General features: G+C 42.5%; 1 protein-coding gene across 1 annotated transcript in view; it reads right to left on the minus strand.

Annotated features, from left to right (window-relative positions):
- Window positions 1–277: 277 nt before the first annotated feature.
- The window catches only part of LOC138265271 (prohibitin-2-like), a 64,504-nt gene continuing 49,972 nt past the window's right edge, over window positions 278–14,809 (minus strand). The window contains exons 9-10 of the mRNA XM_069212870.1: window positions 8,625–8,701; window positions 278–1,675 (exon numbers count right to left, since the gene is read on the minus strand). Coding sequence (XP_069068971.1) covers window positions 1,636–1,675; window positions 8,625–8,701 — 117 coding nt within the window. The 3' untranslated portion in view covers window positions 278–1,635. The remainder of the gene's footprint in view (window positions 1,676–8,624; window positions 8,702–14,809) is intronic.

Here is a 14,809-nt window from a genome sequence, read left to right on the forward strand (position 1 = left end):
CATGTACTGGTGAAATGGATAAGTCATTCAGCGGTTACCAGTATGGAATTCTAGAAGGATTATACAGAATATAACAAACATACACATCTTGCTAAATCTGTTTTTGTTTAGGTAACATAAAGGTAACCTGACATATGGGGTACAATGCACCACTGCTCTAAATAATGTAAACGCAAAACAAAGGCAGGCCTAGAAATGAGCAGCCTGGGAAAGGCAAGGTTAGACATCAAATACGAATATGGCATCTGTGCATAACGCAAGAAATGGGACACAAAAAGAAACATGGAAATGTTTATTTTGTTGTGGGGTACCACTGCACAAAAAAACAAGTGTCTAAATGGATGATAATGATCAGCGCTAAGCCACAAATTCATAAAGTTATGCCTTAATTCTGTATGGGTTTAATCTAACAACAAGAAAGGTGCATCCACTGAAGTTTCACAAGAAGATGTCCATCCATGAAACAGTATCATGTGTGCAGGTGTGTGGTGGATCAGTTAACACAAGGAGATATAGCTTGAAACACCACAACATACATGACCTGTGCCAGGACATCTTGACATCTGAAAGGAAATAATGGACTACATTTTGTACTTCCAAATCTCAGAGAATTAATCACATTAGGTCTGATGTCAACATATATGTGTGAATTCACCGCAAGCCACTCTCTTGGTGTACTTGAGAAACTCACCAATAAAAGCTGCTCGGCTTGCTGCAGACAAATATAAATTGAGGTCTATTTTCTTTCACATTATGTGTTACTTTGAACTCCACCAGTTATAAATGAAGTCAAACTCTTTGCTTTGGATTATATGAAGCTTCATATAAATTTACAACTCTATACCTCTCTGGAATGTACGGACCCTGTACTCAGAGTGCGGACTGCTACTCAGTACAGGGCAGAACAGGACTCAATAGTGCAACAGCATTGTAAAGTTATGCAAAAGTGACCACATGATGCTGAGAAACCAGATTGCCCATCTCCTCCTTTAGTTCTATAAACCATGTCAATCTCATACTTTAGTCCAGCTCAAGTACACGAAGACTTTTACAATGCATGAGCTTGTTAGCCAAAGATGAGAACTATGGTGCTCAGGTGACCGAGAGGCATATGGTCACTTTCTACAACTTCCCATAAGTCCTGACTATCCGTACCCCATAAAGAATACTGCAGCCCATGAAGAAAGAAACCTTGAGGAATTGGCAGGGAGTACAAAAGAAACAGCTATGCTCATCAAGAGTCAGTAACAAAGTGACAATCGACAAAATCATGAATTAAGTTAACCTATTGCAAGAAATTCTTTGCATCTCTCCTACAACAGTTTGGTAAAGATTTAATTTGAAAAGTTGCAGATAGCTTAACATTGTAATATTCAAGCTCACGTCTAAACTCTTCTTTCCACCTCCACACAGTCAAGAGCCATTTTGAAAAACAAATACAAGACCGCGTGTTCGAACACAATTAAACTAGTAGCAGAGCAGCTACTGGTGTAATACCCTGCTCCATTTCAAGACAGACTTCATCTGTGCCTCAGATCTCCTCAGGTTGGGCTAAGACACAGGAGTTGGCATGGTAGAGCAAAAGGGTGAGACATCCTTTTATAGTCCAGAATCAAACTTCCGGCCCATATCAGGTTACTTCTTCTGATGGGTGAGGGAAACGTAGTTCATATCCCTGAAAATGAAACAAAAAAGGAATAACTATTACACAGACTATTTAAGAATAAAACTTACCATACTTGCCATATCTAGGTGTCCACAATCGGTGGTAAAAGGGGCTTCATAAGCACATCTCAAAAGCAGTATATAAAATGCGAAGCCCCAAGATTTCCGAAAAACACAAGCTGATGAGAGTGCGCATGTCATGGTATTCTGGAATTCAGGTACTTGTACCCGTGTAAGCTGCTCTGTGTATGAAGCATAACGTTTAATTAAAATATTGTGAACAAACCAAGACATGTCGCTCAAAAACTATAACAAATTGGTAAAGCCTGGGCTACAGAGTGATGGGCAGGGAGAAAATGCAAGTATGTTTGAAATTGTACAAAGCACATTACTATAAAATTCCTCATGTTTTTAAGTCTTCATCAATTTGCCTTCCAGTGATAAGGGAACAGGGTCCAAAAAAGGCGTAAAGAAAACGAGGCATACCCCGCTTTAAGGCTTTTTGCCACGAGCATGACCCAACACACCGATAGTCACAGTTCTGAGAGACCAAACCTGGTCAGGACTGAACCCACAGATTAGCTGTGCTCCCAGGTTAGCATTTGCACCCCAGTGGGCGACAGGATAACTCCAGGCATTCTCAATGGCTGTTTTGATTGATCAAAATGACTTTCTAGGATAGGGAAAGCTCATGGTCTTTGTTGAGTAATAGATACAACCCAACTGGATGCTTACATCGTAGCATTAGAAAATCATGGCAGTCCCTGGACTCTTTTCATACACACTCTTTCTGGTCATAGTTCATCATGTGTGTTTGTCATCTGCTGAATAGTGAGTCAATCTATGCTTTATATTTCATAAGGTGTTTGCTTAACATGATCTGAAACCCAAGCTAGGCCAATGAACACCCATTTTGCGTTGTACCAACAGGGTCTATGTAACTAAGAGTATGACCGTGTGCATGGCCTCAAAACTATTTATAACAAGCCAATGGAGTCTAACTCTAATGTCTTATAGAGACATAGCACAAGTTAAACTTAATTCCCCCTAATTTACATTTGTTTTCTTCCCAAACTCTTTTCTGGGCACAGAACCTCTTGAGCTGAGGTGGCCAAAAATGTGCTCAGTGGATGGTGCTTTACCGACAAGTAACATTTCAGTCACACATCGCCTCCATTTCATTAATTTCAGTTACTCTCAGGTCCCACTACATGCAGACGTGCTACAGACTCTTGTGCTTGCAGGTAAATTAGTTATCAAACCTGAACAAGTGTGAAAACTGCAGATCATGAGCAGAGTCGCATATTAGTTTCATAGGAGGGTTGTAAGAACACTGATGACTTTTGCCACGGTCGCCTCTTGAGGTCCAAGAACAGAGATGTAACGACCACCAAATGGCCAGATCGCGGTTTATGGTCATGGAATCAGTGTTGAGAAGGTCCCTAGAAAGCAGCAGTTTGTGCTCTGCATCTTCTTTCCAATATTTAATATTAACCAATAATTTTCCTAATTGACGAAGTCCATTAGCGAGAAGGCATAGTTGTCCACCTAAGTATAAATTCTAATATATCATCTGACCATTGTATCATGGTCAAAATATTACGACTACAAAAATACCATGGACAAAAATATTGAAGGTAAGCATACACATTTGTTTTAAAATAATAAAATATCAATTACTATATTTTTATTATGTTGTTTTACTGTATTGCATTATGTTTTCATTTCATTATTTATGTTATTGTGAAACGTAGTTTAATTATTTTTTTTTTTTTTATAAAGTATATAGAGTAATATATAATTTTGTTTACGAGTTGTCTGGTTTATTGGGGGATGGTTGGGTAAGTTTTTTTTTTCTTCCCCAAACTATATATGAATGTTAACTGATTAACAAGATAAATATTACATTTATTTTCTTTGTTATTCGGTTGCGCGTTTAAATTTTTTTTTATCATGTAATGTTACTTTAAAGCTGTGGTGGTTACTGCAAGATTGGGTAGGTAGTATTTAAAATACAATTTCAGTAGGTACGCAAATATGATTGGAAATATTCTTTAGTACGTCCGAATGTTAAATTGTAAAATTGTTATATATTTATTTTAAACTTTTTTTTTTATTTAAGGGTTCTGAGTTAGTTTGGGTAGGTAGTGTTATTTTTGAAGCACAATAGGATTATTATTAACGTTTTATATTTGTAATGTTTGACAGTGCTATTTATTTACTTGCTATATAGTTTTACAAATATTTGTATTTTTGGGACGTGGGGTGTACTGCAAGATTGGATGGGTAGTCTTTGAATTAAGATATTCATTGATTTATATTAATCAGTATCTGTATTAATTATGTTAATGTTGAACTTAAAAATTAATATAATATTGTTTTTAAACTTATTGAACTTTGAAATTGCATGCTGAATTTCTAAAACAATTATTTCATTCCGTATTAAGGGTTGTGGGTTTCTGAAGGAAATGGGTGGCTAGTATCTTAAAAATATGATTACATTTGACTTAATGTAAACGTAAAATATGTTTAAATAATGTGAGAGAGGAGAGTGAGGAATACTTTCTATTTTGAAAACGATTTAGGTAATAATTAGATTTTTTTAATGTTGATGTATTTGTAAATTAATAATTTTTTCCAACTGTATGACACTGAACTGTTTAGTTTTTAAAAAGTTAATATTTTGATTTTTGCAATAACGTTAATGGGTACTTCTAATATGGAGGTAGTGAATTTGACACCCTTCTCTGCACCCCACCAAAATGTTCACAATTTAACAATTGTTTGTTAAACCGGAGTTAGAATTGAAAATATGCTCTTCACCCTCATATATGTATGTTCCCAATGTTTGTTGGAAAGGAGTTAGAATAGTACACCTCCCCCATACTGGTTGTTAGAAAGGAGTGCATATCCCAAACTGATATTCCACTCCCCTGCATGTGTGGCTATTTTTCATAGGCAGAAAGCCTACTAGATGCCAGGGAATAGTGGGGTGGTGGCTACCAACCAGCATGGGCATGGTTATGCCCCCACCCCCAAATGAAGGGGGTAACAGTCTTTCAGCTCTCCCCCCACACACTAAAACATCCTATCCCACGGCAAGCAAGAGGACATTTGATTATTTGGGGTTTTGGTTTTACATTTGGGCCATGAGAGCTTGTTTAACTCTCAAAATCGTCCCACTTGGAATGGTGAGGGCTGCACTTTTTGGACTTTGGGACGCTGCCTTGTAGAAAAATCTACGAGACTTAGACACATCTGAAAACTAAACATCTGGGTGAGGCCAGGGTGGTGTGCTTCACATGCACCCGCACAATTTTCTTACCCACAATGCCCTGGAAACCTCCAACTTTGCTTGAAATCACATAATTTTCCCACATTTTTGTGATGGAACCTTCCGGAATCTGCAGGAATCCACAAAATTCCTACCACCCAGCATTGTTGCATCTATACCGATAAAAATTCTGCCCCACTTGTCAGCCTAAAAACTTTTTTTTTTCCCCCCCAAACTGCCCTTTTGGACCCGCTTTGGTTCCCCCTCATTTTCGACGTTTTTGGCTCTTCCCTGTCACAGGCACTTGGCCCACCTACACAAGTGAGGTATCATTTTTATTGGGAAACTGAGGGGTACGTTGGGTGGTGGGAAATTTGTGCCGGTGCGGTGATCCCACACAGAAATGAGCGAAAATTTTGATTTTTTTTTTTTTTAGCAAAATTTGAGGTTTGCGGAGGATTCTGGGTAAGAAAACACTGGGGGATCCACATAAGTTACATCTCCCTGGGCTCCCTCAGGTGTCTAGTTTTCAGAAATGTTTGGGTTTGGTAGGTTTCCCTAGATGGCTGCTAAGCCCAGGACCAAAAACGCAGGTCAGAGATGTGCAAATAACCACTGCTTCTCAACACATTATCTTGTGCCCATTTTGGAAATACAAAGGTTTCCTTGATGTCCATTTTTCACTCTTTATAATTAACCAAATGAATGCTGTATACCCGGTATACAATGAAAACCCACTGCAAGGTGCTGTTCCTTTATTGGCTCTGGGTACCTAGAGTTCTTGATGAACCGACAAGCCCTAATATCCCTGCAACCAGAAGAGTCCAGCAGACCTAACGGTATATTGCATTCACAAATCTGACATTGCAGGAAAAAGTTAGAGTAAAACGTGGAGAAAAATGGCTGTTTTTTTCACCTCAATTTCAATATCGTTTTATTTCAGCTGTTATTTTCTGCAGGAAAACCTTGTAGGATCTACACAAATGACTCCATGCTGAATTCAGAATTTTGTCTACTTTTTAGACATGTTTAGCTGTCCGGGATCCAGCATTGTTTTCACACCCATTTCTGTCACTAACTGGAAGGAGGCTAAAAGCACATAAAATAGTAAAAATGGGGTATGCCCCAGTAAAATGCCCAAAATTGTGTTGAAAAATGTGGTTTTCTGATTCAAGTCTGCCTGTTCCTGAACGCTGGGAAGATGGTGATTTTAGAACTGCAAACCCTTTGTTGATGCCATTTTTAGAGAAAAAGCCACAAGCCTTCTTGTTACCCTTTTTTCCATTTCTTTTTTAAACAAAATTTTCGCTGTATTCTGGCTAATTTCTTGGTGTCCTCCAAAGTAACCCAGAAACTCTGGGTACCCCTAGAATCCCTAGGATACTGGGAAAAAAAGGACGCAAATTTGGCATCGGAAGCTTATGTGGACAAAAAGTTATGAGGGCCTAAGAGCGAACTGCCCCAAATAGCCAAAAAAAGGCCTGGCACCTGAGGGGGAAAAGGCCTGGCAGCAAAGGGGTTAAGGTGCTCCAATACCAATATTTATATCCCATATTGTTAATGAGTCATACGTCATGACTGCATCAATAAACAATTAATTTTAATACAGGCACCCATGCACTCTCACGAGGTAGCAGCTGCAGTTTTGTATTAAGGACACTAACAATTTGCTAAATTGTTATCCTCAGTACATTCATTTATAATCTTGGACAATTTCACCCATTCTGTGTGCGTTATTTCATAAAAAGCTACTTGAAGCATCATGAACGTTGGTCTAAATGAAGGAAATAACTTCTCCAAGGAGCAGTAAGATGGATAAAACGTGTCGGGAGATTTCATGCAAAGGCTGAACAGGTATTTATCCAACATTGAAATGTGAGTAAAATGTTTTGATTGAACTGCATCTACCACAAAACACTAGGGGAACTTGTGCAATGTGTTTAGTGTATGAGCCACACCACAGAGCAATTTTCTGAAGTTATATACGTTTTTTAAAAAAGCAGATGAATAGTCTTGCAAGAGCAAAATAAATTACTTCCCTATTCAAGAACTATCTAGCAAAAATACTTTGAAGTAAAAAAACAAAATAAGCTTTTTGCAATAAATGTGCCACATATTGCTGGAAAAAGTATGTTTCAAATCCCTAGTTTATATACATCTAGAGATCAGAATGAAGAAGAGAGGTTGACTGATGGAGATAATCATTTGCTGCAGCTCAAAGAAACAACCATTCACTGACCTGTTGCACTAATGTCCCAGGTCACAAACCCTTCATATGCTTTTGAAAGTAGTTGAGAGCTATCAATAAAATCTAAGCTAGAATCTTCCTCATGGACTTCGGGGAACAATAGTTTCAAAATATTTGCTTGCTCTGCAAACAGCACAAAGGTGTGATCCGCCAAAGATGAAATCATAGCATGCATATGGGACATCCCTCTGTCCACTTACACACAGCACCTTGGTGTTTTATTTTCACTTTATATTGACTTTGGTGAGATGGGCTCAGCTGTCCCAACTGTGTTACTATGTCTGTAACTGGTTTTGCTACAGTTCAGTGATACTGCAGTTGTTGCTCTCTGTTGACTGATAAATCATTATGCATGTGTAGATGTGTGAAAACGAATGAAGGATTCGGGATATGCACAGTTTTTGAGTGGGGATCGGGGTAAGCCAGGACGATACTTCATTTGGCCTCTGTAAATGTTAGTCTCTGACGGGGACAGAAGTGGTTGAGCTTAAACGATCGCAAGGACTCCCGTCTTATTTGTCAGTTCCCAACTAAGTACACTCCTACCAGATAACAGAGTTGCTCTCTGCAGGACAGTTTTAAACTTTTAAACTTCACATCAGTGAAGGGGATCTGCTAGACCCACAATTTCCATAAATAGTAGGCCTTGGAGCAGTAGTGGGCAGACTTCAAGGAGAAATACTCAAAGACTGCTCTGAACCAGATGTGGGGCAGGCCAGGCATGGTGAAGAACACTGGTGGGTCAAGAAGCCACTAGGTCCAGGGAGTTTTCGGTCTTTTATATTCGATGATGGTTTGGTGCGACACTGTCAGCAACCCAGTGGAATATCATAGATCCCGTTATCCTCCTCCAACTCCCTACAGTCGCTTTCAGTAATGTCTGGAGCAAGGGGGCACTGTACCTGATGCAGCACAGAGCCCTGGGAGGGCTTGCCTCAACACCTACTGCATCACCAAAATTGGTAAGATCCTACAAGCATGGTTTCTCAGAGAACAAGGAGATCCCATTTACAAGGACGTAAACCCCAAGCATCTGTTCTTCAAACCAGACAAGAGCCTATCTAGCAGCAGGGCCTCAGCAGCAGTCATCAGTTCACGCTTGAGAGTATTAATCACTAGAAAAGCAGCAGCAGTACCGTAGGGGCAAAGGTAACCACTCTGTGCAGCCTGACTAATGATGGCTTCACTGGTCCTGCAGCCGGCAGTGCACATTCACATTATCCATGTCTATCAAGCACATTGTTAAACTATCAAAAGTTTCTGTTTCTAGGCAATACCATTAATCAACCACAGCATGCCCTGAAGTAAGGACATTGTAATACTATATCTAAAAAGCCAATGCTTTTAACCACATTGATTACACAAGTGTGATTCCAGTGCAAGTGATGTATTGACCCTCCCTTTCTTCTGTTGTGGGATTCTCCCGTCAGTTCTTACTTGTCAAAGGCCAGTTCCTGCAGGTTCATCACAAGGCTGTCCGCGTTCAAGTAGACTTTGTTCTGCGAGGTTGCCAACTGCAGAGAGAGAATGAGAATGAAAATGTCACTTACCCAGTGTACATCTGTTCGTGGCATCAGTCGCAGTAGATTCGCATGTTCTGCAATAGCTCGCCATCTGGTGTTGGGCCGGAGTGTTACAAGTTGTTTTTCTTCGAAGAAGTCTTTCGAGTCACGGGACCGAGTGACTCCTCCTTTTGTCTCCATTGCGCATGGGCGTCGACTCCATCCTCGATTGTTTTTCCCCGCAGAGGGTGAGGTAGGAGTTGAATTGTAGTAATAGTGCCCATGCAATGGAGTGACTAAGTATGCACCTATTTAAGGTTGAGATGATACATATAGAAATAATTGAAGGTAACTTCCAAACTGCTACAGGCTCCCGGGGAGGCGGGTGGGCACATGCGAATCTACTGCGACTGATGCCACGAACAGATGTACACTGGGTAAGTGACATTTTCAGTTCGATGGCATCTGTCGCTGTAGATACGCATGTTCTGCATAGACTAGTAAGCAGTTATTTCCCCAAAAGCGGTGGATCAGCCTGTAGGAGTGGAAGTAGTCTGAAATAATGTCCTTAATACGGCTTGACCTACTGTGGCTTGTTGTGCGGATAACACGTCTACACAGTAGTGCTTGGTGAATGTGTGAGGCGTAGACCATGTGGCTGCCTTACATATTTCTTGCATTGGGATGTTTCCTAGAAAGGCCATGGTAGCACCTTTCTTTCTGGTTGAGTGTGCCCTTGGTGTAATGGGCAGCTGTCGTTTAGCTTTAAGGTAGCAGATTTGGATGCATTTAACTATCCATCTGGCTATACCTTGTTTTGAAATTGGGTTTCCTGCGTGAGGTTTTTGAAATGCAATAAAGAGTTGTTTAGTCTTTCTGATGTTTTTTGTTCTGTCAATGTAATACATTAATGCTCTTTTGACATCTAATGTATGTAGTGCCCTTTCAGCTACGGTATCTGGCTGTGGAAAGAACACTGGAAGTTCCACTGTTTGATTTAGATGGAACGGTGAAATAACCTTTGGCAAAAATTTAGGATTGGTCCTCAGGACGACTTTATTTTTGTGTAGTTGTATAAAAGGTTCTTGTATAGTAAACGCCTGAATCTCGCTTACTCTTCTCAGGGAAGTAATGGCGATGAGAAATGCCACCTTCCAGGTTAGGAACTGTATGTCGCAGGAGTGCATGGGTTCAAAAGGTGGACCCATAAGTCTAGTTAGGACAACATTTAGGTTCCATGAAGGAACAGGTGGTGTTCTTGGTGGTATAATTCTCCTAAGGCCCTCCATGAATGCTTTAATGACTGGTATTTTATATAGGGAAGTTGAATAGGTAGTCTGCAGGTATGCAGATATTGCTGCAAGGTGAATCTTAATGGAAGAGAAAGCTAGGTTAGATTTTTGTAAGTGAAGCAAGTAACCCACTACATGTTCTGGAGTTGTGTGTAATGGTTGTATTTGATTAATATGGCAGTAGCAAACAAACCTCTTCCATTTACTTGCATAGCAGTGCCTGGTGGATGGCCTTCTTGCTTGTTTTATGACTTCCATACATTCTTGAGTAAGTTGTAAGTGCCCGAATTCTAGGATTTCAGGAGCCAGATTGCTAGATTCAGCGATGCTGGATCTGGGTGTCTGATCTTTTGGTTGTGCTGTGTCAACAGATCTGGCCTGTTGGGCAATTTGATGCAGGGTACCACTGATAGGTCTAGCAGCGTTGTGTACCAGGGTTGCCTTGCCCAAGTTGGTGCTATCAATATGAGTTTGAGTTTGCTTTGACTGAGTTTGTTTACCAGGTAAGGAAGGAGAGGGAGAGGAGGAAAAGCGTAAGCAAATATCCCTGACCAGTTCATCCATAGGGCATTGCCTTGGGATTGTTTGTGTGGGTACCTGGATGCGAAGTTTTGGCATTTTGCGTTCTCCCTCGTCGCAAACAAGTCTATCTGAGGTGTTCCCCAGAGTTTGAAATAAGTGTTCAGAATTTGGGGGTGAATTTCCCATTCGTGGACCTGTTGGTGATCTCGAGAGAGATTGTCTGCGAGTTGATTTTGTATCCCTGGTATAAACTGTGCAATTAGGCGAATTTGGTTGTGAATTGCCCAATGCCAAATTTTTTGTGCTAGCAGGCTTAACTGCGTGGAGTGCGTCCCTCCCTGCTTGTTTAGATAATACATTGTTGTCATGTTGTCTGTTTTGACGAGAATGTATTTGTGAACGATTATTGGTTGGAAAGCTTTTAGTGCTTGAAAAACTGCTAGAAGTTCTAGGTGATTGATATGCAGTTTTGTTTGATGTACGTTCCATTGTCCTTGTATGCTGTGTTGATCGAGGTGTGCTCCCCACCCTGTCATGGAAGCATCTGTTGTTATTACGTATTGTGGCACTGGGTCTTGGAAAGGCCGCCCCTTGTTTAAATTTATGTTGTTCCACCACAGAAGCGAGAGGTAAGTTTGGCGGTCTATTAACACCAGATCTAGAAGGTGACCCTGTGCTTGAGACCACTGTGATGCTAGGCATTGTTGTAAGGGCCTCATGTGCAGTCTTGCGTTTGGGACAATGGCTATGCATGATGACATCATGCCTAGGAGTTGTAATACCATCTTTGCCTGTATCTTTTGTGTTGGATACATGCGTTGTATGATGGTGTTGAAATTTTGAATTCTTTGTGGACTTGGAGTGGCTACTCCCTTTGATGTGTCTATTATGGCTCCCAGGTATTGTTGTACCTTGCGTGGCAGAATTTTGGATTTTGTGAAATTGACGGTGAACCCGAGTTTGAAGAGGGTTTGTATGATCTGATTTGTGTGATTTGAGCACTGTATGAACGAATGGGCCTTGATTAGCCAGTCGTCCAAATATGGGAACACATGTATTTGCTGCCTTCTTATGTGTGCAGCGACTACCGCTAGACATTTGGTAAAGACTCTTGGTGCGGTTGTTAATCCGAAAGGCAGTACCTTGAATTGGTAATGTATTCCTTTGAATACAAACCTTAGGTATTTCCTGTGAGATGGGTGTATTGGTATATGGAAATAAGCATCCTTGAGGTCTAAAGTTGCCATGTAGTCGTGTAGTTTTAGCAATGGCAATACTTCTTGTAGTGTGACCATGTGGAAGTGGTCTGATTTGATGAATGTGTTCACTACTCTGAGGTCTAGGATTGGTCTCAGCGTTTTGTCCTTCTTTGGTATCAGAAAGTACAGTGAGTAAACTCCTGTGTTTATCTGTGTGTTTGGCACTAATTCGATTGCATTCTTTTGCAATAGTGCCTGCACTTCTATCTCCAGGAGATTGGAATGGTGTGTTGTTAAATTTTGTGCTTTTGGTGGTATGTTTGGAGGGAATTGTAGAAATTCTATGCAATAACCATGTTGGATAATTGCTAGAACCCAAGTGTCTGTAGTGATTTCCTCCCATGCTTTGTAATAATGACCTATTCTTCCCCCCACTGGTGTTGTGTGGAGGGGGTGAGTGACATGTGAGTCATTGTTTAGTAGTAGGGGTTTTGGGGCTTTGAAATCTCCCTCTATTTCTAGGGAATTGCCCTCCTCTATATTGTCCCCGAAAACCTCCTCTATACTGTCCCTGGTAACTGGACGGTGTTGCTTGTGAGGTGCTGGCTTGTGTGCTTTGACCCCGAAACCCCCCTCGAAAGGGCGTTTTACGGAATGTGCTGTAATTCCCTCTGCTCTGCGGGGAGTAGAGTGCGCCCATGGCTTTGGCAGTGTCCGTATCTTTTTTGAGTTTCTCAATCGCTGTGTCCACTTCTGGACCGAACAGTTCTTTTTCATTAAAAGGCATATTGAGAACTGCTTGTTGAATCTCTGGTTTAAATCCAGACGTTCGGAGCCATGCATGCCGTCTGATAGTTACAGATGTATTAATTGTCCGTGCAGCTGTATCTGCAGCGTCCATGGAGGAACGTATCTGGTTGTTGGAGATGGTCTGTCCCTCCTCAACCACTTGTTTCGCCCTATTTTGGAAGTCCTTGGGCAGATGTTCAATGAGATGTTGCATCTCGTCCCAGTGGGCTCTGTCATAGCGCGCAAGTAGTGCCTGGGAGTTCGCGATGCGCCACTGGTTTGCAGCTTGTGCTGCGACTCTTTTACCAGCTGCATCGAACTTGCGGCTTTCTTTATCTGGGGGTGGTGCATCTCCAGATGTGTGAGAGTTGGCCCTTTTCCTAGCTGCTCCTACAACAACAGAGTCTGGTGGCAGCTGTGTAGTGATGAAAACCGGGTCCGTAGGAGGCGGCTTATACTTCTTTTCCACCCTTGGCGTGATTGCCCTACTTTTGACCGGCTCCTTAAATATGTCTTTTGCGTGCCGGAGCATACCAGGGAGCATAGGCAGGCTTTGGTAGGAGCTGTGGGTGGAGGAGAGTGTGTTGAACAAGAAATCATCCTCGACCTGTTCTGAGTGGAGGCTTACGTTATGAAATTGTGCTGCTCTGGCCACCACCTGAGAGTACGCGGTGCTGTCTTCTGGTGGAGATGGCTTTGTAGGGTAGGCCTCCGGGCTGTTATCTGACACTGGGGCATCGTATAGGTCCCATGCGTCCTGATCTTGGTCACCCTGGCTCATGGTGGTGTGAGCTGGGGAGTGAGATGGAGTTTGTGCTGGTGAAACGGTAATCACGGGCGGAGGAGAGGGTGGTGGTGTAATTCTTTTAACCACTTTTGGTTGTGGTGCTTGTTCCGTCTGGAACTCCAACCTTCTCTTTCTCCTAATGGGGGGAAGGGTGCTTATTTTTCCTGTCCCCTGCTGAATGAAGATACGCTTTTGCGTATGGTCCACATCAGTTGCTTGTAGCTCTTCCTCAAACCTATGCTTTTGCATTTGGGAGGTTAGCGAGTGCTCTTCTGTATAAGAGCCTGAAGCTGGGTCGCTTGCAGTTTGTTTCGGCGTTGAAACTTTGTCTGCGTGTTTTTTCGGCTCCGAGGTGACTTTTTTCCTTTTCGGGGCCGAAACCTCTCGGCGTCGATCTGTTTCGGTGCCGCTGTCTCGGCGTCGAGCCGTGTCCACACCGGCATCTCGGTGTCGAGGCTTGTCTCCAGCACTTTCTCGGTCCCGAGAAGGCTGCGTGCCGGTGTCTCGACCGGAGTCGGACGATCTCGGCACTGTTTTGGCCTTTTTCGGTGCCGACGGTCGGTCACCGAATTTATGGGTGGAGCCATGGCCTGGTGGCAGTGGCGTCCCCTGGGCCTTGTAAATGTTTCTTTGTGTGGTTTTCGACGTCTTACTCACGGTTTGTGTGTCGTCGAATCCTTCGGAGTCTGAGTCTTGGATCGAGAAGGTACCTTCTTCTTCCTGTTCCTCGAACTCCCGTTGGGCTGTCGGTGCGGACGCCATTTGAAGTCTTCTGGCTCGACGGTCTCGGAGTGTTTTTCGGGACCGGAACGCACGACAGGCCTCGCAGGTGTCTTCGCTGTGCTCAGGTGACAGGCACAGGTTGCAGACCAAGTGTTGGTCTGTGTAGGGGTATTTATTGTGGCATTTGGGGCAGAAACGAAACGGGGTCCGTTCCATCGGCGTTCTTCAGCACGCGGTCGGGCCGACCAGGCCCCGACGGAGGATCGAAAAACTACCCCGAAGGGCACCGGAGCTCTTCGATCTTCGATGCGGTGTGGAATCTAAGTACGCCGATCCCGAACGCAACAATACCGACGAAAATCTTCCGAAATTAGCTAATTTTCCGTTCCGAAACTCGGAGCGACAGGAACACGTCCGAACCCGATGGCGGAAAAAAAACAATCGAGGATGGAGTCGACGCCCATGCGCAATGGAGACAAAAGGAGGAGTCACTCGGTCCCGTGACTCGAAAGACTTCTTCGAAGAAAAACAACTTGTAACACTCCGGCCCAACACCAGATGGCGAGCTATTGCAGAACATGCGTATCTACAGCGACAGATGCCATCGAACATTAAATTACATCTGTTTATGCAGATTGGGTGGGAGCAGAGACAGATAAGGAACAACCTAAGACTCCCTGACTATCAATCAATGGAGGAACTCGTTGTATAGCTCATTTGTCACAGACCCAGCTAGTGTAAGTTTTGTATGGCATGAAGGAATTAGACTCCGTCTTCAGACAAAGATGCACTGCATACAGGTCGTTTG

The sequence above is a fragment of the Pleurodeles waltl genome, chromosome 11 (assembly GCF_031143425.1).
Source record: "Pleurodeles waltl isolate 20211129_DDA chromosome 11, aPleWal1.hap1.20221129, whole genome shotgun sequence".
NCBI lineage: Eukaryota > Metazoa > Chordata > Amphibia > Caudata > Salamandridae > Pleurodeles > Pleurodeles waltl.